General features: G+C 42.6%; 1 protein-coding gene across 2 annotated transcripts in view; it reads left to right on the top strand.

The window, feature by feature from the left end:
- The window catches only part of Mypn (myopalladin), a 106,112-nt gene that overhangs the window by 36,464 nt on the left and 50,877 nt on the right, over window positions 1-18,771 (top strand). The window contains exons 3-6 of one of the 2 annotated variants that reach the window (XM_008832655.2): window positions 6,024-6,199; window positions 8,929-8,980; window positions 13,188-13,302; window positions 14,506-14,577. In XM_008832655.2, the coding sequence (XP_008830877.1) occupies window positions 6,024-6,199; window positions 8,929-8,980; window positions 13,188-13,302; window positions 14,506-14,577 (415 nt within the window). Of the gene's footprint in view, window positions 1-6,023; window positions 6,200-8,928; window positions 8,981-13,187; window positions 13,303-14,502; window positions 14,578-18,771 lie in introns of both variants that reach the window. The other variant, XM_008832654.3, reaches the window with a different exon arrangement.

Below are 18,771 nucleotides of genomic sequence, written 5' to 3'. Positions count from 1 at the left end.
AATAATGGCCCAAAAAGTCTGTTCATCTCAATAGAGATGTGATTCCTACTCCCAGAGTGTTTTGCGTGAGGATTCATTGAGTCCTAAAATGCAGAACTAGCTACAGGACACAGAGCTATTTACCCTGACCCTGGTTCTCTGTTTCTATGCACCTAGTTCTGTGGACTTGTAGCAACTTTGTCTCAATTCTCTCATCAGTTTGTGAAATCTTGCCACACTCTATGAAGTGAAGGCCTCTGCTTCTCCCTAGAGAGGTCCTCACTGAAGCCCTCCTTTCTCTTGATCCTTCCTGGATCAGCTGCTGGCCCATCCTGGGCTTCATCCTGGTTCTGGACCATCACTCATTGCTCAGAGGAGGGACGTGACCTGAGGCGGGACTCTAAAGGCTCGTTTTCCAAACTTCTAACCAATGTCCCTGTTTTAAGTGTATGTTTTTCCCCTGTTGTTAGCAATCTCCTGTCTCCACATCCCCGAACTTTCTGGGATTCGGCTGCACAAGCTGACATCCCCAAGTAAGACCATAGGGAGGTTCTTCCAGGGCTCCTCCTGCTTTCCATCTCCCAGCAGCATCTGAGGGAGCAGGTCTGCTCTCTCCCTTCTGGTTCTTTCTGTCTTTGTGTCTTTTAACTTTAAATTTTTTATTCTGGGGACTGGAGTGATGGCTCAGCGGTTAAAAGCACTGACTGCTCTTGGAGAGGACCTGGGGTCAATTCCCAGCACCCACCTGGTGGCTAATGACTGTCCATAACTCTAGTTCCAGGGGATCCTACACCCTCTTCTGGCCTCTGAGAGCATTGTGTGCACATAGTGCACTTACATACATGCAGGCAACACACTCATACAATAAGATAGAAATAATAAATAAAATATTTTTAAATTTTTATTCTGTAATCCCAGCACTCGGGAGGTGAAGTCAGGAGATTCAAGGTCATCATCAACCACATTCCAAGTCTGAGGTCAGCCTTCATGAGATTCTGTCCTTCCCAACCCCTGCTCTCCAAAAATCCTTTTATTCTCATTTTACAGGTATTTCTGGAGGAGACTAAAGAGAACAAATGTGCTCACTGCCCAGTGTTTTATCAAAAGCCCAGTGTTTGCATTTGCTCTGAGGGTTGGTCCCTAGCCGCTCCTTGCAGCCTTGGTGAGGTGCACGCCCTAGGTGACTGGTGAATCCCAATCTGCTGCGTGTACTGGGTTCTCCCACTGCCACAACAAAACTCAGGCTGGCAGTGATCTGATAAAGCAAACCCCCAAACTCACAAGCCATTAACTGTTCATTTTTCCCATCATTTGGTCTTTTGACAAGTGCATCAACTCTTATTTTTTGAGTACCTGTCATGTGTCAGAGCATTGTCATAGGTAATGGGATTGCAGTGGTAAACGTAACTCATAAGGTCTTTTCATGGACCTTAAAATGTAGTGACTGGAGGACCTGCAGGGATGACTCAGCAATCAAGAGCACTAACTGCTCTTGCGAAGGACCTGGGTTCAGGTCCCAGCTCCCTCCTTGGGCATTGCACCCACATGGTATATTTATATACATGCAGGCAAGGCATTCATACACATAAAAAATAAAAATAAATAAATGAATTTTTTGGTCTTTTTGAGACAGGGTCAAGCTGATCTGGAACTCACTATGTGGATCAGGCTGGCCTTGAACTCACAGAGATCAGCGTATCTCTGCCTCCTGGGTGCTGGGATTTAGGTGTGCACCACCACGCCCATCTATAAATACGTTTTTTAATGTGGTGAGGGGAGTAATCAGTGACGAGTGTACGTACACGTAATTTCAGACTGTAAGGAGTGCTGTGAAAACAACAGAAAAAGATATTGTGGTTTGAATCTAACATGTTGCCTGAAGGCTCATGTGTTGAGTGATTTTTCCCAGTGGGTGATGCTATGTTGGAAGATGCTAGAAACTTTACGAGGTGGGGCCCATTTGAAGGAAGGAGGTCACTGTCATTGGCTTGGAAGGTTCTGTCTGACTGCTCCACTCTCTCTGCTTCCTGTCCACTGTAAGGTGAATTGCCTCTTCTGACACACCATCACACTGCTGTGATATTCTGCCCAAGAGCATGTGGCCAATTAAGGATAGGCTAAACCCTCTGAAACCTTGAGCCAAAATGAATCCTTCCTCCTCTAAGTTGTTCCCTCAGGTACTTTGGTCACATCAACACAAAAGCACCTAACCACAAGGTAAATAATAGAGTGAGGATAAAGAGGTCACATTGGTAAAAAGGGCCAGGACAGCCTCTTCCAAAAAATGACATTAGGGCTGGAGAGATGGATGGCTCAGTGGTTAAGGGCCCTGGCTGCTCTTGTAGCGGACCCAGGTTCAGTTGCCAGCACCCACATGGTGGCTAACAACCATCCATAACTGCAGTTCCAGGGGATCTGATACCCTCTTCTGGCCTCACAGGCATTGCACAATACAGGTGCACTTACACACATGCAGGCAGAACACTCATACACATAAAATAAAGAAACATTTAAAATTAACAAAAGGAAGTGCCATTTGTGCAGTGAAGGTCTGAAGAGGAGGATTTGGAGAATCACAAAAATTCCACAGTGAGCAAAGTAGAGCAGCACATGTAATCCCAGCACTTGGGAGGTGGAGGCAAGAGAATTGAAAGTTCAAGGTTAGCCAGGGCTATACAACAAGCTTCAGGCTACCCAGGATTTCTGGTAATACCCTATCTCAAGGGCCAGAGAGATGGTTCAGCGGGTAAAGATACCTGTTGCCAAGCCTGATGACAGACCTGAGTTCAGTCTCTAGAGAAAGAACAGATTCCTGCAAGTTGTCCTGTGACATCCACATGCATGCTGTGGCAGGCATATTCTCCGCCTCCACAGTTTTTGTTTTTGTTTTTTTCTTGTAATAAGACCCTGTTGCAATAAACAAAGAAAGAAATAACTATTTCATGATGGTGTAAAGCTAAATGTGTTCACAGAACAGGAAGAAAAATGAGACTGAAATATAAGAAAAGGGAGAAGGAGATGCGGGTTGTGCGGGCTAAAAACGCAGGTTGGAGGAACGGGTGTTATTGAAACTTGGGATGAGATAGGCCAGCTTAGTGGAGAGTGTCTAAGGCACTGTCACTGAAGAGACAGTCCTATCCCAGTGAAGATGGAATCCAAGGAATTCTAAGAATTTACAATCCAGTGAAACTGGTGAGACAAAAATTCAAAACAGAATCAGAGAAGATGATATAGTCAAAACTTATGCCATAGGGTATTTTTTTAAAGTAAACTTAGAAAATATAATCATTGAGAATTGGTGGTAAATGTAGCCCTGTGTAGGGGGTGGTTTCTGAGCCAAATTTCTTGGGTGAGTTATATTTACAGTTACAGAAAAGCAGAAGAAAAGGTTGTCAGAACATGGACAGAGGCTGGAATACAGGGGTGACCAAGATGGAGGCTTGAGTACAGGGGTGGCTGAGACATATTTATGGAAGAGCAGAGAACAGCTTGACTATGGGAAGTAGGTAAAAAGATGAGTTTTCTAGAGTGTGCCTTCGAATCGGGCTTTGTTAAGTGATGGGAGGGAGGGGCCAGCCACTTGAGGGGTTAAATATGTCTTTGGATTCCTTCTTATCGGCACTTAAGGAATCTTTTTCATCTATTTTGGAGCACTGTTCCATTGTATGGCTCAATCATGGTTTATTTAGTTCCTAGTGATGGACAGTAGCCTTGTTTCCAATCTTGTTCTATTTCAATTAGTAATCTATATATTTATCATTTTTTATGTATGCAAATATATCGGTATCACAGATTCCAACAAGATTGTTGGCTGGAAGGATAAAATGCATCTGTAATTTTAGCAGTATTGCCAGGAGTGGTACAATTTTACATCCTTACTAATAATATATGAAAGTGATCAATAGACTCGTTCCAAACTGCTGTGTGAGAAATATTTCCATTTAATTTTAACCTTCATTTTCTTAACATGCACCTCCACATTTTAAATATTTTTTAATGTTTATCTTTAATTGTGTGTGTTTCTTCATGTGGGTCTCTGAACATGAGTGCAGGTGACTGCAGAGGCCAGAGCTGTCAGATCCCCTGGAGCTGGAGATTGTGAGCCACCTGATGTGGGTGCTGGGAATTGAACTCAGGTCCTCTAGAAGAGCTCTTCACCACTGAGTCATCTCTCCAGCCCCCACATTTTAAATATTTCATTATTATTTTGTGTAAACTTTTGGTCAAAAAAGTCTCATATACTGGGGCTGGAGAGATGGCTCAGAAGTTAAGAACACTGGTTGTTCTTGCAGAAGACCCAGGCTCGAATCCCAGCACCCACATGGCAGCTAACAACAGTCCATAACTCTAGTCCCGGGGGTCCGACAGCCTATTCTGACCTCTGCGGGCATTGCACAACAAGGGTGCACTTGCCTACGTGCAGGCAATACATGCATACATATAAAAAATTTTTTTAAGTTTTTTTTTAAACAGTTTTTTAAAAAGCCTCATATGCTATAGTAAAAGATTCTAACTTCAGGTACATAAAATTAAAATAAAAGGTCATGCCTAGCCTGTGGAAACACAGTTGCTAGGTTATTTGCTAGGGTTAAGCCAGTCCTGGGAGAAGTAGTAACAGATCAGATTAACGTCATACATTGTCAGATACAACAAGAGTGTGTCCAACTTCATAAATGCTTTATGCTTTCGACATAAGATAAAGCAGTGCTTATTTAACACACACTACAAGAAGTAAAAGTCATTTTAGGGGAAGGAAAATTCCATATTGATTGATGTTGCTTGTTTTCCTCAACATCTCTCAATTGTATAATACCCTTTAAAAAAAAAACATTATGTGTAAGGCTGGAGAGATGGTTCAGTGGTTAAGAGCACTTACTACTCTTGCAGAGGACCTGGGTTCGAATCCCAGCACCCACATGGCAGCTAACAACTGTCCTTAGCTTCAGTTCCAGGGGATCCGACGCCCTCTTCTGACCTCCAAGTACTTTGCATGACACAAGTGCACTTACATGCAGGCAACACACTCATACACATTAAATAAAAAAAAATTAAGCCAGATGTGGTGGCACATGCCTTTAATCCCAGCTCTTGGGAGGCAGAGGCAGGAGGATCTCTGTGAGTCCAAGGCCAGCCTGGTCTACATAGTGAGATCCAGGCCAGCAGCAGCTACAGGAAACCCTGCCTCAAAAAGACCAAGAAATAATAATAATAATTTTAAAAAAATAATGTATATATGTGTGGATTTGCGTATATAAGTACAGTGCCTGTGGAAGCCAGAAGATATTGTTAGATCTCTTGGAGCTGGAGTTACAGGAGGTTGTGACCAACCTGATGTGGGTACTGGGAACCAAACCCAGGTCCTCTGCAAGAGCAGCCAGTGCTCATCACCACTGAGCCATCACTCCAGCCCCATGTATAATTCTTTTTATTTATTTATTATTTTATTTTATATGTGTGCATGTATTGCCTGCATGAAGGTAAGTGCACCTGTGTCGTTCAATGCCCTCAGAGGACAGAAGAGGCTGCCGGATCCCCTAGGACTGGAGTTATAGACAGTTGTTAGCTGCCATGTGGGTGCTGGGATTTGAACTTAGGTCTTCTACAAGAACAGCCAGTGTTCTTAACAGCCAGTGTTCTCCACCCCCCTCATGTATAATTCTTAATAGAAGTCACTTTCTGATTTCCTGAGTAAAGTGTCAGTGTGGTTTGAAGATTGCCAATTCTCCTTATTCTCACAATCAGTACTAAAACAATGGATTCTCAATGTTCAAAGTGTCAGTTTTCCTCTCAGGGACTATCTGGAGCTGTCTGTGCTATTGAGTCTCTTATTTTACTTACTTTTATTTATTTTTTTGTTTTTGTTTTGAGGCAGGATCTCATGTAGCTCTGGCTGGTCTCAAATTCACTATGTAAAGGAGGATGACTTTGAACTTCTGATCCTCCCGCCTCTACCTGCTGAGTTCTGGGCTAACAGGAGAGTGCCACCAAACTCAATGAGTCTCATATTTTAGTTGTGTCCAGTGACCATATTCCTTTCCTCACAGGTGGTATTGTGAAGGGAAGGAGCTTGAAAATTCCCCAGACATTCACATCGCACAGACGGGAAATCTGCACTCATTGACCATAGCCGAAGCCTTCGAGGAGGACACAGGAAGATATTCCTGCTTTGCGTCTAATATTTACGGGACAGACTCGACGTCTGCTGAGATTTATATAGAAGGTAAAGCAAGATCCTTTTGGAGCATGATGTGCACTCTCAAAGCATATGTCTTTAATAAGTAAGCCTTTACTGAGGGCTTATTCTACCCATCCACAGAGTGAGAGTACAGCCATAAATCAAGTAAACAAACATCTCTAGAGTGGTATTCTGGTGGCTTTACATTAGAATGAGAGGGACAAAAAACAAAGGAGATGAATAAACTTAAAAACAATGTGATAAGTACATAATATTACAGAAGAAATAAGAAAAGGAACAGGAATTGTATGTGTGTATATGTGTGCTGTAATTTTAGATAGGGTGGCCAGAGAAGACCTTAGTAAACAGATGACATTTGAGGACAGACCTAGAGGAAGTGAGGTACTGTGCTGGTATTTGTCAACTGGACACAAACTAGAGTCATCTGGAAAGAAGGAATCTCAATGGAGGAATTTTCTCCATCGGAGTGGCCCATGGTCATGTCTGTGAGGCATTTTCTTAATTGCTAACTTATGTAGGAGGACACAGCCCACTGTGGGCAGTGCCATCTCTGTTAGGCTGTATAAGAAAAGTAGCTGAGCACACCAGAGGAGCAAACCAGTAAGCAGCATTCTCCCATGGACTCTGCCACAGTTCCTGCCTCCAGGTTCTTACCTTGAGTTCCTGCCCCAACTTCCCTCGGTAATGGATTATGGCCTGGAAGTTGTAAGATGAAATAAACCCTTTCCTGCCTCAGGTTGCTTTTGGTGAGGGTGATTTATGACAGCAACAGAGAAAGCAAACTAAAACAAGTGGTGACCACAGGATAGTTGAGGGCAAAGTGGAGAAATCAAGTTTAGTAGCCCTCAGGTGAGAGAGGGTCAATCTTAAGGTGGAGATGGGCCGGTCATGGTGGTGCATGCCTTTAATCCCAGCACTCAGGAGGCAGGACAGGTGGATCTCTGTGAGGTCAAGAGCAGCCTGGTCTACATAGTGAGTTCCAGGCCAGTTCAGGCTACAGCAAGACCCTGTCTCAAAATAAATAAATAAAAAATAAAAAAAAGTAAAGGTAGAGATGGGCCAGTGTGTTGGGCCAGCAAGATGCTCAGAGGATGAAAACCACTTGCTGAACAAGTCTGACACCTGAGTTCAAACTGTGGTTCTCACAGAAGCGGAAGGACACGAGCCACCCCCAAAAGTTGTCTTCTGACCTCCACTCATGCCTGTGCATTCTCTCTTTCTCTTTCTCTCTCTCTCTCTCTCTCTCTCTCCAATAATAATTTTTTTTCTCAATCAAAAATCTCTCTCTCTCTCTCTCTCTCTCTCTCTCTCTCTCTCTCTCCAATAATAATTTTTTTCTCAATCAAAAAAAAAAGAGGGGGCTGGATAGATGGCTCAGGGGTTAAGAACACTGGCTGTTCTTGCAGAAGACCCAGGTTAGAATCCCAGCACCCACATGGAAGCTTACAACTGTCCGTAACTCCAGTTCCAGGAGATCTGACAGCCTCTTCTGTCCTCTGTAGGCATTGCACAACACGGGTGCACTTACATACATGTAGGCAATACACTCATACACATAAAATTAAAAATTAAAAAAGGAGAGGTGAGCAGAACAGGCAAAGTAGAACAAACAAGGGAGAAGATGAAGTCTAGAGTTCAAGGTGAGGCTGAGGGCGAAGGAGGCGGGTGAGCAAACCCTAAGACCTTACAAGTCATCACAAGGATTTTGGTTCTTATTCTGAGAGACATGGGAAGTTCTGGAAGATTCTGAGCAGAGACACAGTACGATCTGACTCTCTCTGGCTGCTGGTTAAGAATAAACTATAGGGAATTAGGGATAGGGATGAGGTGACCAGCTGAAAGTCCTGGAAAGGATTTATAGCAGCACCAAACTTAGAGAAGAAATCAATTTATAGTCTCAGAGATCTAAGCTTTTGTTCCTGTTTTAGCTCATCCTGTGTTTTATCTGGGGACCACACCCTAGCACTTTTTCTCTCCTATATAATCCTTACATACACCTTGCCTTGAGTACTTTACATCTTGTATAATTATGGAATAAATGCTCATTGACCAAGAAGATGGTAAGGCCAGGACTGTCCCATTCTTTATTTTTATCCCCAGTGCTTTCCAGAGGGCCAAGTACCTAGAGGAGATTTGGTCAACATTTGGTGGATTAGATACATGGATAGGAGTATGTTATATGTTTTTATCCTTAAGTTTTCAGACTATAGCAAAGGTTTGCAGACTTAGCTCTCCTCTATATTCCTGGACTTACCTACTTGTCAATCTAGGATACAGGTTCTGGTAGGAGTCCTGAGATTGGTTTGCTGTTTGTTTTTCTTTAGGGCATCAGGCACTAAACATCTCCACTCCTAAGTTGAAGTATGACTTGTTAATATTAAGACAGGATGGAAAAGGCCCCCACCCACACCTGCAATGCTTGGAATCCAGGGTTAATTCCTTCTTTCATTCAATCTGTGTAGGCCAAGAGTATAAGGATTTACGAACACCACAGAATGCCTTCAAAGACTGCCCTGTTAGTCCAAGGATGTCAGCAGGTGTTTTGCATTCTGGAAGTTGGCCCAGTGAATTTGAACTGTATCACTAACTAGCCACCATTACCTTGAGCAATTCCTGAGGGTCATCTACTTTCTCATTTTCCAAGTTGGATGCTCATGTAGAGGGCCACTGAGATTCCTTTTTAGGCTTTCAAATGCCTAGGAATTAATGAATTCTTGTCTTAAAAATCCCATCTCTTGTTTTCATTTCTCTAGGAGTTTCTTCCTCTGACTCAGAAGGGGACCCTAACAAGGAAGAGATGAATCGGTAATTTTAATGACCTAAGTATCCTCAGATCCCAGGAAAACCACTAATGACTGTCGAGAGCTTGAAGAAGGTGGTTTCAGGGTATAACCTAATGTTATAGAAAACATATGTATCTACATATATATGAGTATATCCAGGGAAGATTGTATTTGTTTTTGCTGAAGTCTTGCTTAGCAGATTATTTGAATATTCTGAAGGTTTAAAAAAATGAAATGTCGCTTATAAAATATCATCATACTTAAATTGACAGTATAAATAAGCAAATATAAGCCAATTACTTTAAAGATTCTTGTTTAAACAGCTAGGTGTGGTGGCACACATCTTTTTTAAAAAATATTTTATTTATTATTTTTATTTTATGTGTATGAGTGTATTGCCTGAATGTAGGTAGGTGCACCCGTGTCATGCAATGCCCACGGAGGTCAGAAGAGGCCACTGGATCCCAGGATCTTCTGCAAGAGCAGTCAGTGCTCTTAACCGCTGAGCCATCTCTCCAGCCCCTTTAAAAAAAATATTTATTATTTTTAGGTGGCACACATCTTTAATTTTAGCACTCAAGAGGCAGATGCAAGAGAATCTGTGAGATTGAGGCCAGTGAGGCCATCTGGGGCTACAAGGAGACCCTAAAAAAAAAAAAGACAATAAAGGCTGGGGGATTTCTGTGAGTGCAAGACCAACCTGGTCTACATAGTGAGTTCCAGGCCAGCTGGGGCTACAGGGAGACCCTGGCTCAAAAAACAAACAAACAAAAAAATAAATGAAAAACTTCATGTTTAAGTAGTAGTTACAAAGCTAGGCATGGTGGAACATACCTGTAAACTTGGAAGGCTGAGGCAGGAGGATTGCTTTGAGTTCTAGGCAATATAAATGTTTGAGCAAATCTTGGCCTTTTCACTAAACAGTGGTACTGAATACCTAATAAAGTTTTATCCATCTATTGATTACTTTCTACAACCTTGACTGAGCATCTACTCTACCCCAGGTATGCAATGGGTTCAGGGCACACTAAGGAAAATTGTAGGCTTCCTGCCTTTAGGAGGTTTCAGGTTTGTAGGGGCACATATGCAGGAAGTGGGGTAAGAAAAATGAAAAAGATAAAGAACAGCACACCCTGCTGACCGTGCACAGCCTGTGCAGGACTTGGCTCAATAGACTGTGTATTGGTCGGGGAGAAAGATCAAAAGAGGCACGTAGTCTACCCTCCCTATATGCTCTGTAGGAATCGTGTTTTATTCCTCAAAAGGTTGAGTGTCTACCTTGCAGTGATAACTTGCTGTCGCTCATGCGCAAATATGAACATTCATAATAAACAAAGGCTTCCTCCCTCGGCCCTTCTTACCGCTGTCAGCTCCTCTTTCTTCTGTCTCTGCCTGTCTCCTCCTCAGCCGTCTTCTATCTGTCCCAGGTCTTTTCTCCATTTTATAGACTCTAAAGTGCTACCAATTATTCCCTAAAAGATTGTTTTGATCCTGATTTTTAAAAGATTATTATCTTCAGGAAAGCAAAACCAAACATGAAACAAATTACATTAAAAAAAAAAATCTTAAAGTGAGCCAGGTGTGGTGGCGCACACTTTTAATCCCAGGACTCAAGAGGCAGAGGCAGCAGATCTCTGTGAGTTCAAGGCCAGCCTGGTCTACATAGCCAGTTCCAGGCCAGCTGGGGCTACAGGGAGACCCTGTCTCAAAAAGAAAAAAAAAAAAAAAAAAAATATATATATATATATATATATATATCTTAAAGTGACCTAAATACACAGCTGTATTCAGGAGTTTCAGGCTTCCCTGTGTCCTCTACCTCAGACTGTCCACACTGCTGACATCTCACTCAAACAGCATAGCATTCAGTCTCAGCTTTTCATGCAAACTCTTCACTTTGTGAGGAATGCCCTCATTCCTTTCCTGCAGCGCAAATTCCTGTTCGTGCTTCACCCCAGTCTAAATGCTCTCTCTCTCCGGGTTCCATAATAAACTCCTTGTGAACTACGTGCTTGGCACCCCTCGCTCAAGGCTCCCATATACAAGGCTAGGGGTAGGGATTTTGATAGATAAGCTTAAATAACTGAGAGATGTCCTATTTATTCATTTGCTTCAAATCTACTTTTTATAGCTAAGATTTAGCTTCAGTTGTATATAACAGAGACCAAGTTAACTATGACTTAAATAACACCTGTGTTGCACAATGCCTGAGGAGGTCAGAAGAGGGCATGGCATCCCCTGGAACTGGAGTTATGGACAGTTGCTAGCTGCCATGTGGGTGCTGGAATCAAACCTGGGTCCTCTGCAAGAACAGTCAGTACTCTTAACTACTGAGCCATCTCTCTAGACCCTTATTTCTTATTTACATAAAAATCAGGGTTCGTCTGGTAAAGGCCTTCTCATTGCACTAGGTTTCAGGTTAGGACATCCATCATAGGTCTCTGGCCAGATCTAGCTACCTGCTTCTTGTGCATGGCTCTGGGCTGCTCTGTGTAAGAGGAAGCAATACAGGGTATTCTAGCCCTCCTTTTAAGTCACCTCTCTTACCTCACACGCATCCCTCTCAGCCCATGGCCAGGAAGTCGTCATATAGCCACACCTAGTTGCAAAGAAGGTTGGGGGATGTAGTCTTTCTATGGAGTAGCCATGCAAAGAAATCAAGGATTCTGTGGTTATGGAAGAAAGCAAATGCTTTAGAAACGATGATCAGCCACATCAACCTACTTCTGAGCCAGCATGCTGCCTACTAGGAAAAAAATTCACTGTGTCCCTACTCCCCCTTCTGTTGTACAAAGATCCTTAGGGTACATATATTAAGTATCATGGGAGCATGTTCCTTCTAAGCATCTGACATGATTTACCTCTTTTAACCCTCATAAAAGCTGTATGGGTTCTGAATGTTTGGTCCCCCAATTTAGAGATGAAGAAGTTGAATGGTAACATCCAGAACAAAGAAAGGGTAGTCTGATGTCAGTGGTCAGGCACCCCATTTGTTATAGGTGAGAGGCCCACATGGGAGATCCCAAGGGCCCCTAGGTCCAGCTTTCTGTTTCCTGAATGCTTCGCTCAGTCTTTCAGAAGAGCCAAATCCTCCCTCAGGAGGGGTTGCCTTCTTCTCCGGACGTCAGTTCTTTCTCTTGTCAGGTTTTCTGGCCAGATCCACAGATCTTTCTCTCTCTTCCCCACAAAAAGAAATAATTTTCCCTCTGCATCCTTCTCAAGAGTGCTTCCTGATTCAAGTCATCTCTTTCAGTTAAATTGTGTAGATCTGAAGAGCTTGTTGACTTCAGGTTATTTCTACCTTTTAGGGGGGAGCAGGGGGGCAGGTGGGGGTTCTTTTTGAGATAAGGTCTCCCTGTAGCCCCAGCTGGCCTGGAACTTACTCTGTAGACCAGGCTGGCCTTGAACTAACAAAGATCGCCCGCTTCTGCCTCCCAAGTGCTGGCATTAAAGGCTTGTGCCACCTCGCCTGACAGGTTATTTCTACTTTATGCCAGGCCAAAATCTTAGAAGTAAAAATTTACAAACCCTGGCCTCTTGCTTGGAATGTGAAAAGGAAGGGGCTGAGGATGTAGCTCAGTTGATAGAGTACTTGCCTAAAATGCACAAAGCCCTGGGTTTGATCTCAAGCACCTTATAATCCAGGTATGATGGTGCATGCTCTGAGCATTCAGGAAGCAGAGGCAGAAGGATCAGAAGTATAGGATACAGCAGACTGTTTATAAGAAAGAAAGAGAAGCTGGGTGTGGTGGTGCACACCTCTAATCCCAGCACTTGGGAGGCTGAGGCAGGCAGATCTCTGTGAGTCCAAGGCCAGTCTGGTCTACATAGTGAGTTCCAGGCTGGCTGGGGCTACAGGGAGACCCTGTTTCAAAAAGACCATAAAAAAAACGAAGGAAAAGAAGAAGAAGAAGAAAAAGAAGAAGAAGAAGAAGAAGAAGAAGAAGAAGAAGAAGAAGAAGAAGAAGAAGAAGAGGAGGAAGTGTAGAAAGAAGAGGAAGAAGAGGAGGAGGAAGAGGAAGAGGAAGAGGAGGAAGAAGAGTATCTTACTCCTTTATATTTGCATTGTCTAACAAAGTAGCAATGAATGTTGGGTAAATAGTTTTAGAACACTGTCAAAAACTTATACATCCAGCTGTAAACAATGGCTGCATTACTAGCTTTGCTGAAAGGTTTTTCACGAACTGTTATAGTTCTGAATTATAATCTATGTTTTAATAATTTCTCAGGATCCAGAAGCCAAATGAGGTATCATCACCTCCCACTACATCTGCAGCCATTCCTCCTGGGGTGCCCCATGCCCAGCCTTCAGTGGCCCAGCCCAGAGTGTCTGCCATTCAGCAGGTAAAGAATCTAAGTGAAGCACAGCGCCATGAACTGTGAGGGGCAAAGCACGGTGACCATGACCATCCCGCGCAGCTCGTGCTCCTCTGTTGTAATTCTCTCATCAAGATAATCACTTTGTCCTTCTGACATGTGCACTCAGAGATTCCTTTTGCTTTGGAAACTTATTTTCCAGCTCATAGGAAAAGAGAACTCTTCACAAGTTAGTCTCTGACAACGCAGCTCCATAAACTGTGCTGATTAGCTATGAACGAACAGCACTGCATCATAAAACTTTATTTCATGAAACTGAATTAATTCTGCTTTCCAAGATAAAGCAAGCAGGAATTTATTTTTCTTTAGAAAACAATGAAGACTCTCCTTTCAAGTTAATTATAATACATGCTTACTATAAAAACATTCAAATATAAGCCAGGCGTGGTGGCACACATCTTTACTCCCAGTACTTGGGAGGCAGAGGCAGGACGATCTCTGAGTTCAAGGCCAGCCTGGTTTATATAACAAGTTCCAGGCTAGCTGGGGCTACAGGGAGACCCTGTCTCAAAAAGACAGAAAAAAAAAACACCTTCAAATATAGAAGTATATTAAGTAAAAACTAAGTAAAAACTTTAGTCCGGTTTCTACCATCCTACCCCCTGCTCCTCGAAGGTATTTAGACTTATTTCCTGTTAATGTTAACGGTTGCTAGTAGAGAATTCCAGACATTTTCTATGCATATATAAGAATGTTTGTGTAGGCATGTACTTTAAAACATGAAATTAAACTTTCTAAATATATTTGCAACATATCAATGACTTAATTAAATATATTTTAGATATACTGATGTACAAGTTTAAAAATATTCAAGATTACTTATCTAATCCATTTGGTAATGCAGAAGGTTAAGTTTTAGTTCAAATCCATTGGTTCTCCATTTGTGATCTGTGTAGCCCCAGGGATTTGATGCCCTCTTCAGAGGGTTGGAGCTGGTTACCTGGATCTGTACAGGATGGAGGCAGAAGCATTTATTTTATAGCCAGCTTGATCTTGAAAGACATGCAATCAATTCAGTCTACAATCTGGTCTATGATACATAAATTTAGAGAACACTGGTCTTTTGATTTGAGATTTATTTTATATAGCAAAATCTGTAGATATTCCATATCTGTCTGTCTATGCAGCAGCCTCAGTGACAACAAATGTGTTGTTGTTCCCTTCTAGCAGTGTCAGAGTCCCACCAACTATTTGCAAGGACTGGATGGAAAGCCCATCATTGCGGCACCTGTGTTTACAAAGGTAATCAAAGAGGACTTCTTTCTTTCTGTCAGAGCTCTAACAGCACCACAGAATCCAGACAAAAGAGCCAAGATTTACTAGTTTTATCTCAAGATTTTGTTCATTTATAAGTACAGTGCAGGACTTGGGGTTGTTTTGTTTGTAGTTTTCATGGTATCAGTTCAAGTCCCAGATTTATTTATTTACTTACTTACTTTGGGATAGGGTCTCATGTATCCCTGCTGGCCTTGAACTTGCTATGCAGTTGAAGATAACCTTGAACATATGGAGTGCTAGAATTACAGGTATAATCCACACTCAATCTAGTCAGTGCTGGGATTGAACCCAGGGCATTCTGCATGCAAGGCAGGCCTCTGCCACCTGAGCTAGAAATCTCAGATTTCTGACAATAGTTTTTGTAAGAAGGAGACTATTCTCTTCTCCCCTCTAACCACACTGATCTCTATGTTATACTGGGAGTTGTTAAACATCTACATCTGGAGATCAGGTGACAAGATTCTAACTCCTTATTATTCTAGAGACATCTATGGACTTTCAGGAGAATCTGGTTGTGGGGTCTGTCTTTGGTGATCAAGGAGATGGTGTTAAATGCTCCTAAGAGATTTAACATAAAGCTTGACTTAGGACAAAGAACTTTCTTTTCTGTTCTGTGATATTAGTTGTTGTGGATTCACCAAATTCTAAAACCCATTTGTGTATAGAACCTGAAAATTAAGACAGGCATTTTCATTTACAAATGGAAAAAAAAAATAATCCCCAAAACAAAAAACCAAGGGAGGTCAGAGAGATTAGGCAATTTAGCTAAGTCACAGGACTGGCTGTGGTAGAATTAAGATCAGAAACAAGTTCTTCCACCTTTTAGAATGGTTCCTTCTACTGGTAATACAGACTGTGTTTACATGTTGTCCAATACAATGAGTTCAAAAAATTAAATCACATTGGATTTTTTTTTTGGTATTATAAAGGCTAAATGCTTAGAGTCTATGTCTGGATTTATAGTTTATTCTTATGAACACCAAACATAGGTCCAAAGAGAGTTCTATCCTATAAGATATATGGTTTGAGCTATGGTTATTAATCATGGTTAATTTTGTTCTCCAAGGGTCGCTGGTAATGTCTGGAAACAGTTTTGATTGTTACAAGGGTGACAGCCCCCAATGACGAAGAATTTTTTGTTTTTGGTCTTTTTGAGGCAGGGTCTCCCTGTAGCCCCAGCTGGACTGGAACTCACTAGGTAGACCAGGCTGGCCTTGAACTCACAGAGATCCACCTGCCTCTGCCTCCAAGTGCTGGGATTAAAGGCGTGTGCTACCACACCCATCTCTAACAACAAAGAATCATTCAGCCCAGTCTCAATAGTGCCCAAGCTGAGAACCCCCAATTTCTCAAGTGGCACAGGTGGTCTTGTCTGACAGTCCTAATGCTCTTGCCAAATCCACAGCTTTCACAGATGGGAGCCATGGAGGATCAATTCACACAAGGTGGTTTTCTGAACTCCATCATGGAATCAGAGCAAGCCAGATTCACCTATCTCCATGTCAGTTAGACAAGGTTTCTTATGTGAACATGAGGTCTCTCGATTTTTTTAGATTAACTCAGTACCTGCCTCTGAGGTTTCAGCCTCACTACTTCAAAAGACTGGAAGTGGGAAAATTACCTGTTATAACTTTGAGGAGAAATTGTGGGTGGACGTGTGTGTGTGTATGTGTGTGTGTGTGTGTGTGTGTGTGTGTGTGTTACAGCTAGTAGAACTATTTCCTATCTCTTATTGAACTGCTAAGTCATTTAGCCTGAAAATACAGCACAAACATGACACAGAAATCAGGACACTTGGTTTAATTTGTCATGTCTGTCACAGTTTAGAGACAGTGCTGAGTCTTCAAGGATAACTAAACCACAAAATAGTTGGTACCTGGTCCCCAGCAAAGTCTCCTCTCTTCCCATCCTCAACACCACCTCCACTCAATCACTTAGGCATGGGGGCTGGAGAGATGAGATGCCTCAGTGGTGAAGAGCACTGGCTGCTCTTGCAGAGGGCCCACGTTCGATTCCCAGCACCCACATGGCGGCTAACAACCTTCTGTAACTCCAGTTCCAGGGGATCCAATGTCCTCTTTTGACATCCACGGGCATTGCATGATATGTACACTTACATACATACAGACAAAACACTCATAGACATTTAATAAAAATTAAAAATAAAACCTAGGTGCTCTATGTCCAGTTTGTTCCTGTCACCTAGAGAATACGCCTTGGCACACATTCATCTTAGATAAGCTGTTCACTTTGTCCAGCTTTCCCGATCAGTCTGAAAGCTCTGTGTAATATGTAGATAGAAGTTTATAAAAGTGAAGTCTGTTGTATCAATGCATGCCTATAATCCTGACAGGACACTAAGACAGGAGGAGGTTGTTCAAGAATAGCCTGGGCTACATAAGAAGACCCTGTCTCAAAAAGAAAAGTTCATAAGGGTAATTATAGATCTAAGGCTATTTTTATTGTTTAAAAAAGTCTGAGGTTCAGAGCATACCTCAGTGGTTGAGTACTTACCTATTAAGCACAGGGTTTAACCCTCAGCACTGCAAAGAGTGAGAGAGACAGAGACAGACAGAAAGGGAGCCAGGGAGTGAGGAAGGAGGGAATCAGATAGGAACCTTTAACATTCATTCTTCATATTTAATTTTCACAGGTTAGTCAAAGTATCAGTTTTAACTGCTCTTATGTGGTGACTCAGGCTGCCTCTTTCTATTTAGATGCTTTGATTGCCAGGTACATGTGCCTTTAAAAACCAAACATGGGGAACTGAATTGATCATTAGATGCAGTGAAATCTATAAAAACATTAGCTCTCTGGTAGGAAATGGGTCTTTGGTTTTAAACCCTGTGCTTAATGGGTAAGTACTCAACCACTGAGCTACGCTCTGAACCTCAGACTTTTTTTTAAAAGGCACAGGAGGCTTTCTCTGACCTCTGGACACGGGCTTTCACCTCCATAAATGGGATGAGGATTGTTCAGGGACTGTGGAGCACCAGGATAGGCTAGAGATCAAATTCCAGAGAGACTTATCAGCTGCAGTGAGCCTGCGTAGTTTCCGTCAGTGAGGGCAGGACTGAGGTCACAGTCACTGCCAGTGTCGTTAGCAAATTTCTGAGTCACAGAGTCACAGCTACCAATGACGGTACTATGTGGCCAGAGCAATGATAGCAGGTGATTTGCATGTTCATCCAGGCCATTCCTGCTCTGTTTGCCTTTTTAGGGACTTCAGGTGCTGGGGTTCCTGTGACTCACTTTCTATACAGCCCAACAAAGTGTTTCTTTGCCAGTTATAGCAAGAAGCCATTTTTGAAAGACCAATGATTAGCGAGCACAGCTTTAACTCCTTATTTCTCCTTTGCTGATGGAAAGATACTAACCTTCTTTTTGAAGAAGGTTAAAATGAAAAGGAGACTTGCCCAGCCAAACTGTGGTAACTTTTAAGAGAAGACAGTGGGATTCTATGTGTGTTTACTGATTAACTCACAGATAATACACGCTTCAATGGTTTGTTGTGCATTGAGCCAAGCTCATTGGCAGGTGTTCTGCCAGTGAGCGACCTCTCCAGCCCTCCTTTTCTTTTTTCTTTTTTGGGACAAAGTCTCATGTAGCCCAGGCTGGCCTCATGGTCCTCCTTCCTCTACTGTAGCGCTAGAGTTGCAGGTGTGCTGGTTTATGTGGTGCTGGGACTCAAACCCAGGGCTTTGCCAATTGAGCGACGTCCTCAATCCACCTCCTGTTTGTTCATCTTAATTTTTTATTTGGAGGAAGGAAGGACTCACATATAGGTCAGAAGGCAATTTGCAAAAGTTGATTCTCTGTTTCCACCATAGGTGTTCTAAGAATCAAATTTGATCATCAAGCTTGGTAGCAAGCTCTCTTACTGAATGAGCCATCTCACCATGTAAACCATCTCACTGTCCCTCCTAAGTGTTTAAATAGCCTTCAGTTGTGGATGGACCCCAACTACCCCCTCTTCTCTGTAGTATCAAACATACCCTGCCTATAGGGAGAATAACACACTTCTTGAGTGTGGAAGGAGAGGTGATCAAATTAGGATCTTGTTCCTGTGCGTGTTCCCACTGGACAGCAGCTGCTCTGGTCGGCTGTCAAGGCTGCAACAGCCCTGGCTCCTGCTGCTTCAGCAGTAATTTGAAGAGT

This window comes from Nannospalax galili, unplaced genomic scaffold (genome assembly GCF_000622305.1).
Source record: "Nannospalax galili isolate Female #2095 unplaced genomic scaffold, S.galili_v1.0 scaffold156, whole genome shotgun sequence".
In the NCBI taxonomy this organism is placed as follows: Eukaryota; Metazoa; Chordata; class Mammalia; order Rodentia; family Spalacidae; genus Nannospalax; species Nannospalax galili.
This window is presented reverse-complemented; position numbering and strand designations above follow the sequence as displayed.